The sequence below is a fragment of the Plectropomus leopardus genome, chromosome 9, assembly GCF_008729295.1.
Source record: "Plectropomus leopardus isolate mb chromosome 9, YSFRI_Pleo_2.0, whole genome shotgun sequence".
Lineage (NCBI taxonomy): Eukaryota > Metazoa > Chordata > Actinopteri > Perciformes > Serranidae > Plectropomus > Plectropomus leopardus.
Window position 1 is genome coordinate 17,663,514 of NC_056471.1, and position 12,362 is coordinate 17,675,875.

At 42.4% G+C, this 12,362-nt stretch overlaps 1 protein-coding gene across 2 annotated transcripts in view; it reads right to left on the reverse strand.

Moving 5' to 3' along the window:
* The window catches only part of LOC121947871 (Kv channel-interacting protein 1-like), a 49,795-nt gene that overhangs the window by 21,434 nt on the left and 15,999 nt on the right, over positions 1–12,362 (reverse strand). The window contains exon 1 of one of the 2 annotated variants that reach the window (XM_042493030.1): positions 9,593–10,068. The exons of the other annotated variant lie outside the window; for it this stretch is intronic. Coding sequence (XP_042348964.1) covers positions 9,593–9,650 — 58 coding nt within the window. The 5' untranslated portion in view covers positions 9,651–10,068. Of the gene's footprint in view, positions 1–9,592; positions 10,069–12,362 lie in introns of those variants that run through there. 2 annotated transcript variants of the gene reach the window in all.

The window sequence follows — 12,362 nt, forward strand, 5'->3', positions numbered from 1 at the left end:
GCCCCAGGGCAGTCTATGACTTTAATGCATCAAGAATTTTCTCAGTTTTGGGATTTTGGGAAAAAAGTTTTCTTTGTGAATTCACCGTAAAACAGGTAAGTAATTGATATACAAATAATAATTTGGAGGTTGTCCTTTGTTGTTGCTGGTTGAGGTAGAACAAATTTAACCCCCCTTATATACTGTTTGGTCGTATTTTACAAACTGATGTTTGCGTGTTTGATTCTAAATGAATAAATGTAATGGAGAGAGCTTTAAAAACTGCATTCAGATAGTAATGTCGACACTCAACAGGAACTTGCTGGATGCATAGATCGAATCATCGCTGGCTGATGGCCCGAGCTTTCACATATAAAAGCCACTAGCCTCAGGATACAACATGTGAAAATGTCACTGCCAACTATGAGCAAAGTGACAGTTTTGCTTCAAGGCTGAAAACATTTCAAATCTTCTTTTTGCCACTGAATGAACATAATGTCTAATAGAGTTGCAGTTGCTCCTGCAGATGATGCATATGTCGATTTTACAGCCAAGTTTTCAGGAGTCGATTTGGAGAATAGACACGCTGTCTTTTTAAATGAAGCCAGCCATCCGTAATAATGCTTCTGCAAATGTGGCAACTGCTTCGAAAATGGGCGACTTTTTGTGTGCTGATAGTGAATAATGAACAAGAAGTGATTGTTAGGAAGCCATATGGGAAGATTTAGCTGGAAAGATTTAGTTTTGGCAAGTGAAAAGAATCTGCTATTTGCTTCCATGAAAATCTGCTCATGGATGCTCAAATACGTGGTGGTTTTTCTTTTTTTTTTTTTTGCACGACAGTGAGAGAGACAGAATGGACAGCAGTGGGGAGTAGCGCTTTCACCCTGCCTACACACACACAAGGAAGCACACATATGTACGCACATACTCTCTGCACATGCACCAACTGTGGGCAGAAAGAATGGCTGATGATAGGATGAGGTCTCTATGGACTCTAGTGGCATCCAAACAGCGTGCAGCACCACGGAGCATGACTATTTCCTGCTACACACTCACAACTCTTCCTCTCAGCCACTCCCTGTATCGTGCCTATAGAAATTTACAGGCTATCAAAGTCATTTCTCCCTATCTTCACTGCACCCTGCTTCATCTTTAGCCTTAAACCATATCTATCCATCTCTCTCCCCCTCTGATCTATAAATTTGTCTCTAGGCATACGGCCCTCGCCAGTACACATTTATCTACCCATCTCTCCCTATAAATCTCTGCAAACGCATCAGCCTAGTGTTCTTGTCGTTTCTAATGCTGTTCGCAGCTTGTTCCGATCTCAAATCTCCATCCCTCTCTATCTCCCTCCGGTCTCTGACAGTCCCGTTTCCACATGCTGACAGAAATGTTTCTCCTTCAAGTAATCATTTCAAAGTCTGTCTGTAGAGCAGAGGAAAAAAAAGCCAGAGGTTGGAGTGTGTGCGAGTGTGTTGATTTCTGTGTTTGTGTGTACAAAGTTGCTGCCGAATTGCCTGGTGTTTCCCTGCAGGCATTTGAGGGAATGGCTGCAGACTGTTTTACAAGGCCCCTGTCACACTTTTGAGGAAAGAGAGGATAAGAGGCAGAAGAGATGGAGAAGAGCTGCAAGAGTAGGAGAAGGTAGGACGGCATGAGGAGCGAGGGAAAGACAAAAGGCAGCAAACGCAGAGATGGAAACATATTTGGCAATGAAAGATAAAGAAGAAGATGGAAGAAACACACCAGGAAAGCTTCCAGCTGGAGATTAGTGTGTGATGCAGAAAGTGAAAGAAAGGGAAAGAGTGGGTAACAAGAGCCAGAAGAGTGGGCGAGTGGCATTGCAAGACAGAAAAGGCAGAGGAGAGAGCAAGTGGGACACGCAAACACTAAATTTCCAGAGAAGGGGATGGGAGAACAAAGAGAATGAGGGAGAAAAACGGGGAAGCAAGCATGAGAGAAAACAACTCTAAAGATCTTTATTAAGATTAAACCTCCGGGTGGAAGCTTCTGAGAGTCAGCTCAGAAAGCTGCACATTCAGACCAACCTCAGTGCTAACCTGCAGGCCTGCAGCATAAAACCTCAGCCTTTTACTCAAACGTTACCCTGTAAGGCTCACACTAACAGCTACAGATTACAAATCTATCATGCAGCTGTGTGACACTGTCTTGTCAGCACACAAGGATTTGGCAATTACTCCTCAGAGGCAGCGTGGCTTTGGACAGAGAAGAACATGTCTATTAGAAGAATCAATACTAATATCTGCTGCTGTCTAAATGATTTCTCTCTCACACACATACATACACACTGGTTTGTATCTTTGTTAGTGTATGCAACCCGTGCTTCATGCTGGCTCCCATCACATTACCAGAAAGAGAATAATTAAAGGATCGTCCGCTATTGATCTGTCATCATCTTGCGGGAGAGGGAAAAGAAAAAAAGAGGGGTGGAGAGGCGGAGTAGGGACGTAGACAAATGGAGAGAGTGAGAAATAGTGATGCAAGAGAGCTAGGATGGACGGGTGAGGAGGGAAATGAGGAGAGAGAGAAAGCAGGGGATAAAGTTTGAATGGGAAATGGTGATTAAAGAGGGAATGGATGGGAGAGGCTGAAGAGACACACAGATCGAATGACTGGGTAAAGGGAATAAAGTCGTCTTCATCTACGACAAGGTTTATGCTCTGCACTTATTTTCATAGCTAACTATATGACATGAGGAACTTTAGCTAAACCGCTACCAACTGCATTTTTTCGTGCTCTCTCTCTGTTATGCCCCAATCAAAAATAGTATCAAATATCAGTATTTTTCAAGGTACTCTACTGAGTTAGAAATCCCAGTACCATGACAACGCTATAATGATATTAAAATGGGATTTTTTCAACTGTGCCCTCTAGAAAAAAACAGCCACGATACAACTACAAGCACAAAGAAAAACTAAAATGCCCACAAAGACTGAATACACGATCGGTAAACCGTCACACATACAGTGAACTTGCAAATGTTGTATTTCTTTGCTGCTTCCTTTTCACACATGCAGAGCTGAATATGATATCTATCATGTGGATGACACAACTGTGAACCATGAGTCACTGACCTGATGCTTATAAGGGCACAGGGACACATCATCATTATTTACAGCAAAACCACAAACACCCCCCCCCCACACACACACACACACACACACACACACACACAGTCGATGACGTCCTTTTTTCAGCCACTGTGGTATTTCCAGTGTCACATTGTTGTTTAACACAAACACACAAACAGCGGCGCAGTGAAGTTTCACAAACACACAAACAGTTTGAATGTCAGCGATGATAAATGACGCCGGTTTCTTATTTTTTTCTTACACATTCACTTGAGTTTTTTATCTCGTGGATAATTGAAGCTGTTCATCTTCGCTCTGTCCTTGCCTCCTTCACACTGCAACAGATTTTTTGTTTTTCAGAGGTCTCAAACTCTCAAACTTAGAGGTGCTTAGCAAATTTGGTCCCCTAAGTAATAGCTTGATAAAATAAAACAATAAAACAATGGAGATTTACATGATGGAAAAGGTAAAAATGTTTCTTTGCACCTAAGCATGGACATGTTTGTACGGCTCTGGGAGAAATGGGTACGATATGTCGATCCTGACTGAACACTCAACTTTTTGTTACCTGATTTTACTGGACTGCTACAAGCATTTTATTCTATTTTACTTTATTTTGGTTCATCTCTACCTCTCTGGGATGTATTTAAAAAAATGTTAGAGAGACAGATGTTAGCTAAGTCAAAGATGAAGGCGAGCCCTTTCAGAGGTCATGGGACTTTTTTTGCTCGCAGCGTTGCTGGGACACTGGAACTGCTGTTTGTTTTTGCTGTTAAATTAATGTGCATTTGTCACAGCCCTCTTGATGTTGTAAAACTACAGATAATAATACTGTCAGTCTGTTTACACTGAAATAAATAAAAACCTTAATTAGAAAAGAAAGAAAATAAAAACTGACTGTGTGACATTAGTGGATTATTTATTTTCTGTTCCTCTGCTGCTCCACTTAAAAGTTAGAAATAGATTTTTTTCATCAGGCATGAAAGAGCTCCTGTAGGGCTTAATTAGTGTAATGAACATGTAGATAGAAATGACTAAGTTGTTGTGTTTACATAACCGCCCCCGTGTTTATATTAAACAGACACTGTACAGGTTGATATGGGGACGTAAGCTAAATAAAATAAAATAAATAGATGAATTTGGACTAAAACAAATGTGAGTCTGAAGAAGTGTTTGGAGTGTTTCTATTTTTGTTGCACTTTGTTTTACTTAACTAGAACTATACAAAGTGCTCAGTGGACAGCATACTCTCAATGTCCAGTAACCTCTGAAAGAAGAAGACTTCGGATTTCACTCTGTTGTCATGCATGTTGTGTAAAACGCTACTTGGGCAACATCCACAGTTTACTCTAGCCGAGTCTCATTTCAACTGTCGCATTAATTTATTTCAAGTGATGTGCGTCACTGCTGTCACAACTGTGTGCACAGGCCGGACCATATAGTCACAGCTAAGTAGCTATCTATATTCATCATCTGCATTTCTCTCATTGGCCCCAGTATTACAAAGGCCTGAAGGCAAGCACAGGGCTGAGCTGTCTACGGAGATAAATTGCATGGAAAATGTTGTTTATCTTTGAAGAAGTGAGCAGAACATTTGCCTGAAAATATTATGCAAATAAAGCATCTTAATTTATACAGTATATTGATTTTTTTTTTTTTTTAATAAAATGCTCCGACGTGGGTTTAATTTGCAACACTGAGAGATCAAACGCTGACAGAGGATCTTAAACGATGGGCAGATTTTTATTTTTTATTTTCAAAATGGAAATAATGCTTCCTGTGAAGATCCAGTATAGATCTGAGTGTAGAGAAATATGAGATATGAGGGTGTAATATCACGATTCAATCATTACACACTACATGCTTCGGGCATGGGATTATCCAGAAACCAGTTTTCACGATGCCATGTGTCTAATAAAGCTCTTTTGCTGTCCTAATTGGCCCTTTTGGTGCACTTCTTTTGATGTGCAGGGATGAGAGAGAGGGGTGGAAACTGTAAAGCCTATTAAAGAAACAGGGCTTCTCTCCTCTCAGCTCCTTGGCCCTGAAGCAGATGGAAACATTGAACCAAACACACTTGCTTTCCACAAGACCCGCATACACTCACACATGCACAAACACACTGATATTTACATATATTGTGTCGGCCCCCAAACTAAAACTCCACATGAAAGCAGTTGGAGTGATCTTAGAGTGGGACAAGGCTATCTGCAAAAACTCAGAACACAAAGAGATGTGAGGGTTCAAGCGAGAGAGACAGTGGAAGAGAGAGAGATAGAAACCCTGAGATAAACAGCAAAGCCAGACGAATAGCCATACATCAAGAAGAGAGCGGCTCCGGGAATAGAGGAGGAAAAAACTTGAAGGGAGGAACACATAAAAGACAAAATGAGGAGGTGAAATGAGGTGAAAGCGAGCAAGACAAAGAGAGAGAGGCTGAAAATTCACTTGACAGAGCGAGAGAGTACGGAAAAATGAAAGTGGAGGCAAAAACAAATGGAGCGAACGGACAGGGAGATGAATGTGTCGGCAAGGTGCAGGTTTTGTAGTTTATAACACACCCACTGGGAAATATTTCACAGGAGCAGAGTAGTTTGTGCACAGTGACAGTGGATATATTCCCATATTTTGTTCCAGGTGACAACAGAAACATATAGATAAATTCTTTAATACCAACCTATGGCCATGAGCTGAAAAGGACACCAGCTAATGTCTCTAGTGGGGGAGCTATGACTTTATGTAGGCCACAGCATCAGTTTAGCTTCTTTTAGTAAGCCACATGAAAAACAAAAACACCTGCTTTAGTTTGTACAGCATCCCTCTTGAATTTATTTCAATCACTTCATCACTATAAAAGGCTCTGAATAGGCTTGTAAATGGACTGTATTTGTTTAGAGCTTTTATACCAAAGCCCTGCGCAGGGTGTCTCTCATTCCCCATGCAGAGCACAAGCTGGGATATGGAGAGAAATTGGTTTCGTGTCTTGCTCAAGGACACATCAAACTGTAGAGGGGAGGCGCTGGGGATCAAACCACCAACCTTGCCATTAACAGCTGACCTGCTCGACCTCCAGCACCACTGGAGGATTAAATCAAAGGTGTACACTGCACACCTGTCAGTCTGGAACAAATGTTCCCTCAGAATGCAGCATCATCTAGTTATGACCCCTCATCACAGCTTTAATACAGCGCTTCAACCCACAAGTGATTTTGCCCTCTTAGAATTTCAATCATTTTTAAAAGGCTGAAGAGCTACAATTATACACTACTTAACAAGAAAAGCAACGATTACAAGGAGTCCTGATAGTCTAGTGATTAATATGCATATAATCCAACAAGTCCTCAACCCACACGACCACAAAGGTTGCTTTTTCCTACCCTCTAATACCACCCAACAACTTGTTCTCATCCCAACTCATCAAATACCGCCACTTTGTCAGTGGACTAACATGTCAAAATATGATGCGGTAGGCACACTTCTGCTTCAGTTTTGGAAATTCAGGAATGGTGTGCCAATCTCTATTTTTTCTTTTCTTTTTTCTTCTCAAAATCTGCTTCTGTTTTCACAGGATGTGTTTCTACATCGCATGCTTACAGTCATTATCAAAAAATATATATATAACGTAGGTAAAAACACTTCATTTTTAAGTTATTTCCTTAAGTTTATGCAACCAAAGTCTGTGGTTAGGTTCAGAAAAAAATATCATGGCTTGCTTAAATAACTACAGTTGTTACTAATGACATATAATGTCATGCAACATACATACATGACATACATCACCAGCACACTACATTAAAAAAAAAAAAAAACACAGACTTTTAGCTTTACATGGGAAATGAATACTTGGCTCCAGGCTGAAAGTCCTGATTTTGTTTGGCCCATCCCACCACCACCACCTTCTCCATCCACTCTATATAGACTTTTAGGCTCTTTATATAACACCATAAAGGCTGCCTGAGTGTGTAGATGTCTGACACCCATGTCCACTGACAAAGCAGTGGTATTTAATGAGTTGGTTTGTTGCCCACTGTGTCAACAACTGCCCCCACTCAGTGTGTATCATACTGCTGTAACAGGTGCTTCTGTGCGTAGCTGTGGTATTTGACGTAAGAGGGCTGGACCCACAGAAACATTTTCTAAATTAGTGCCGAGGATCAAGACAAAAACAACATATATGATTGTTAACAGTGGCAATTTTAAACATATGCTTAACTGAAATGGTCACAGTTTGGTTAGGTTTAGGCATCAATGTATTGGGTTAGGTTGAGGAAAAGATCATTGTTTGGGTGTACAAACTTATGTACGTAACCTAAAATAACTAAAGATGCCCTTATGGTTTCACACGGTACACAGACGGTTGTCTCCTGGGTGAAAGTCCTGTGTTTTAAAGTGTCCATCCAACCTGACCTCATTCTACGAGGACTCTATCGCTCTTTATACAAAATCAGCTGACTTCCCCCTTTGCTCCCGTCATTATTACTGCAGCCACTAGAGGACACAGCCTGTCAATAAGCAGACAAGAGAACGGTCTCATATGATCTCAACTTCCCTGTTGGGATACTTGGTTGCATGACATCACAGTCTGTCTTTCCACGTCTCTTATATCACTTTCTATCCTTTTGATTATTTTATATCGTTCTTTTATATCTATAAAATATTATATGATAAACTGCACACTTTTTGTATCATTTATTAATGTCTGCACTCGTGGGAGGATTCTGTATCCCTTCAAGTCAGGAGTCGTACAGGTTAAGCCCAGGTGAATTCATGTCATGATGAAAGTCTTTTTTATTCTGTCTTGTCACTTAAAAAGTCATCAGATTGATGAGTTTGATGAGAGTCTGTCACGCCTCTGTGCTTCACAAAGTTGACTGTGTCATAGAAAATATTTTTTCATCCTGACAAAGTTCTGTATTCTCAGCAAGTTAACTTTTGGCTCAGCTGGTTGCTGCCTCATGTTGGGTGGTGATCAAGGATGGGCCAACCTTCCATGCAAAATGAATCCTGCCCTGCTTTCATTAGGACACTTTTTATAAACACGGCAGCAGATGGTGAAACACACACACATTCACTGACACTCACACTGCAGCCCCCTGAGGAGCAACCTCGCCTCCTCTCAACTTTTCTCAATTTTTCACTCCCACTTTTACTCATCTATCGGCCTCTTCCTCACACCCTAACAGTAAAAACTTCAAAGTGGCTGCTGTTTAGAGGTTATCCTAACTAGAGTAGAGCTTTTCCCGCGTAAAACTTAGCTAAAAATACATTGCAGCTGCTTCATAAGCATTGTCGCCTTCCCCAAGTAGTAAATGGGTTAGAGGACAACACGTGTTTTCTCTGTGGATCTTTCCATAGGTTTCATATTTTAGGCTCCACCTTGAAAATGTGCCTGGTGTATCTGTTCAGCACGGATCTGAAATATCTGAGCTGTTGCCATGCAATGAAATGAGGCGTAGGTTGGGAATTAAAATAAACAACCCACGCAGGATGCTATATATGCCTGTATTTGACAAAACCATTTATAGGGTCTCTGAAGTGTTTACAGCTATTTCAAATCCCGTGTGGTCTGACTGCTGTGTTTGACAGGTATAACACTGAAAATACAAACAGCTGAGAGGCATTCTCCTTACACAACATTCACATCCCATAATTTACATCACTTACATCGCCTCCGCGGTTTTTGTCACAGCATATTTAACACACAGCCTGCTTGATCTCACAGAGGGTTAGGGATTTTTTTCCCTCCTCTTTTCTGCATGTGACAATGTGGGGACACATGATCTGATTCCTGTTTTCTGTCTGCTTAGTCTGAGGGATGCAGCTATGTGTCTGCTGTTGATAGCCATCAGGTTTGAGGTCAACAGACAGGACAGACCATGGCCAAAGGCTGATGGATTACACCACACTGATTTACTGCGCACAAACACACACACACACATACTGCCGCCACAGCCGCCCCACACAACATACACAAAACGCACGCCTACATTTTAGGAGTGAATTATGTGCATAAATATTTTCATGGACAAAACTGCACACATGTATTTATGTATGTGGGCACACGCACACATTAGCATGCATGCGTCAAGTGTCAGTGCCAGTTTCCTCCTGTCAAACAAGCAAGGCAGACAGGAAGCAGGTTGGTCTGGACGGGGGTAAATACCATCACCTTTTATAGACATTCCCAATGGCACGGCCGCACACACATACACACACACACACACACACACACACACATGTGTTCCTAAATCCACAGGGCACATGGCCTGGAGACTGCATCATAAACCAATAATGAATTACATTTTTTTTGCCAGCTTTACATTGTTGCTCACCGTACATTCAGCTCATTCCCATAATGCACTTCTTGTGCAATATTCATGACTTTGAGAGCAAACATACGCAACTCCATCACTGAAGCTCAAACAACATGACAGGTGCTCCTCTAATATGACAGCCACATGCATGTGAACACACACATGGATATTTTTATCACTTCACGAAAAACAAATTCTTACCTTTGTGGTAGTTCACCTGCTTGGTTTGCATGGAAAAGGTTCCCATCACAAGACCCATGTTGACTTCTGGCTGCAGACAGGTTGTGTGTGCTTGCGTATGTGTCTGGCCGCCTATAATCAAGGTGTGCTAGTGTGTGCGCACAGTACAGTAAGTGTGTGTGTGTGTGTGCTGTAATTAAGTTAGTCCATCAGCCAGCTGTATGTGTAGAAGTACAGATATCACTTCTCATGCTGCCTCACACCCACACTGCTCTGCTGCTTCTGCTCCAGGGTGTGTGCGTGTGTCTGTGTGAGTGAGTGAGTGAGTGAGTGAGAAGAGAGAGAGGATGTGTGTGTGTGAGAGAGAAAGAGAGTGTGTGTGAATGAAATAGAGGGCGCACATGCACTCTGAAGCTACCTTTGTCTACACTGTCACTAAAACTGCCTCTTTTACATCATTTCTGTCTCTCTCTCTCCACCGTGCAGACCCTCCCTCTTCCTCTCTCTGTCTTCCTCTCTCTCACTCAGCGTGTCCCCCGCCACCGGACTGTCATTCCATCAATTCCTCTGTGCCTCTTTATGTATCTGCCTCTCTCTGTCTCTGCTTCTCTCTGCTCCCTCTTCCCCTCCTATTCGTCTCAGTCGCTCTCTTTGTCTGTCTGGCGGGGAAAGAGGGATTGCACACTGTTGCACAGGAAGAGACAGAGACCGAGAGCAGGGTGTGTGAGAGGAGTCGAGGGGGAAGGCAAAACTCAAGGGAGAGCGCGGGAGAGAATGAAAAAGGAATGAGAGTATTGTGGGGAGGAGGAGAAGGAAAGGGGGAGGTGAGGAGAAGGACAAGACAGAGACAAATTAGGGGGATTCACAAACAACCAGTGAGGCAAAGTGAGGGGGTGAGGTGGGAAGGAAGGGGGTGAAAAAGAGAGATAGAGTGGGATGAAGAGTGCAAGAGGTGAGGAGAGATAAGGGAGGGCTAGACTGCTCCATCCCGCTTTGCTATTCAGCAGGCAAACGGTCTGACTGTGGAGAGTGCATTTGCTGCTTTATCTACATGCACAAGTCTGACAGGTGGTGTGTGTCTGCTTGTGTGTGTGTGTGTGTAATTATTCCACTAGCGGGTGGGACACGGACAAAGCCCTGTTCATCTGACACCACTACATTTGCTGAAACACCGCCTCGCATATGTCAGTGCCAGCATCAGCGTGCTGGATCAGACAGTTTTTGCTCTCGAGCCCGCTGATGAATCCATCACACGGATTCACAACAAGGCCACACATCCTCTACAACAATACAAACAGGGGAATGACGCCAACACATTCCCCCTTACACATGAACTCCCCTGTCAGTCATGCTTAACCCCTTGCTGCCCTCCATGTAGCACCCAGCTGTTGAGATTGGCGGGCTGCACTGACGCCAATCGACTGCAGCCCCTATTAAAATTCCTCACGTGGCTTTAGTTAAGAAAACAATTTACAGCTGAGCTATTGGCGTGGCTGAGCTGAGGCCATCAAGGCCAATGATAAAGCCATTAGGCCATGGCATTCATTAAAAGCTCGTGGGTGCAGCAGCTTGCACGCTGACGATCAATGCAGAGTAAAAACAAGAGCGAAGGAGGAGGTGCAGAGTGGATGCGAGGATAAAATTTTAGAAGAGAAGAAAGGCAGGCAGAGGTAGATAGACAAAGAAAGTGAGGAAAAGGGGGCAATGCAGGGTAAAGGTAATGATGAGAGACATTTTTTGGGTATGCAAGTGCTCACCCCACTCTTCCTCTTTCTCCTTTTCTGCAGACAGAAGCAGATCTGGCAGCAGCCTCTAATCAAAATCAAACAATAACAACCACATTTCACACACAACCACACAGGCCCACATGCAAACACCCACAAGTAAGAGTGGCAAAGTATCAACAGAGAGAAACAGGTTTTTAAATACACACCACGGCAGTGACACACAGCAGACACGCTGATTAAATTCTGAAAGCTCGGCTGAACAGACAAGATAAGGGAGCGTGATTTGCTGTCGTGATGATGTTTAACTTCAGTGGAGGGGTTACGTACACATCTAACAGTGGGCAGAGAGCCTTTGGTTGATCAAACATGTTGAAAATCCACTGGATAAGCTGAAAAGGCACTGCAGTGGAAAAACTGGAAAAAGAGGTTTTTTTGATCAGTCATTTTCTAAATTCCAATTTTTCAAATGGCACTGAATGAACGTATCTGAAGAGAATGCAATCAGCAAGTAAATACAATGTAACAGCTTGTAAATGGACCATGTGGTGAGATTGGTTTGTCAACTAGAACAGGCCTCTTAAGTTGCTCAAAATCCAGGAACCCCAAAACCCAGCAGGCACTGAAAGAAAACAAACCTCCTAAAATGCTGAATTGGTCTCAAGGTGACACACTAAAAGACATTAATTCATATTACTTTCATTTTAGGATAAATAGACCTTTTTGGATCTGTACTAAGTCCTTCTTTCAAGGCTGTAGCAAAAAAATGGAGGAAAACTTCCTAAAAGCAAAAAGACATACTGTTTAAACAAGGAGATCGATGCTTGACTTTGGGATCTCGAATTGTATCACACAAGCTTCTTTAGCAAATGGAGAGGATCACATTACAGAACTTTGGACAGTGGTAATAATTTGGATCGGTGCATAGTAAACCCAAGAGAAGGAGACTTGGTGATACACTCGTATTTCCCAATGAAACCTATGAATACAGCCTTTACTTTTTCAATAATGCAGAGGGGTTGGATGACAAGGGTTCTTAATGGAACCCTTAGTCCTACAAAGAACCC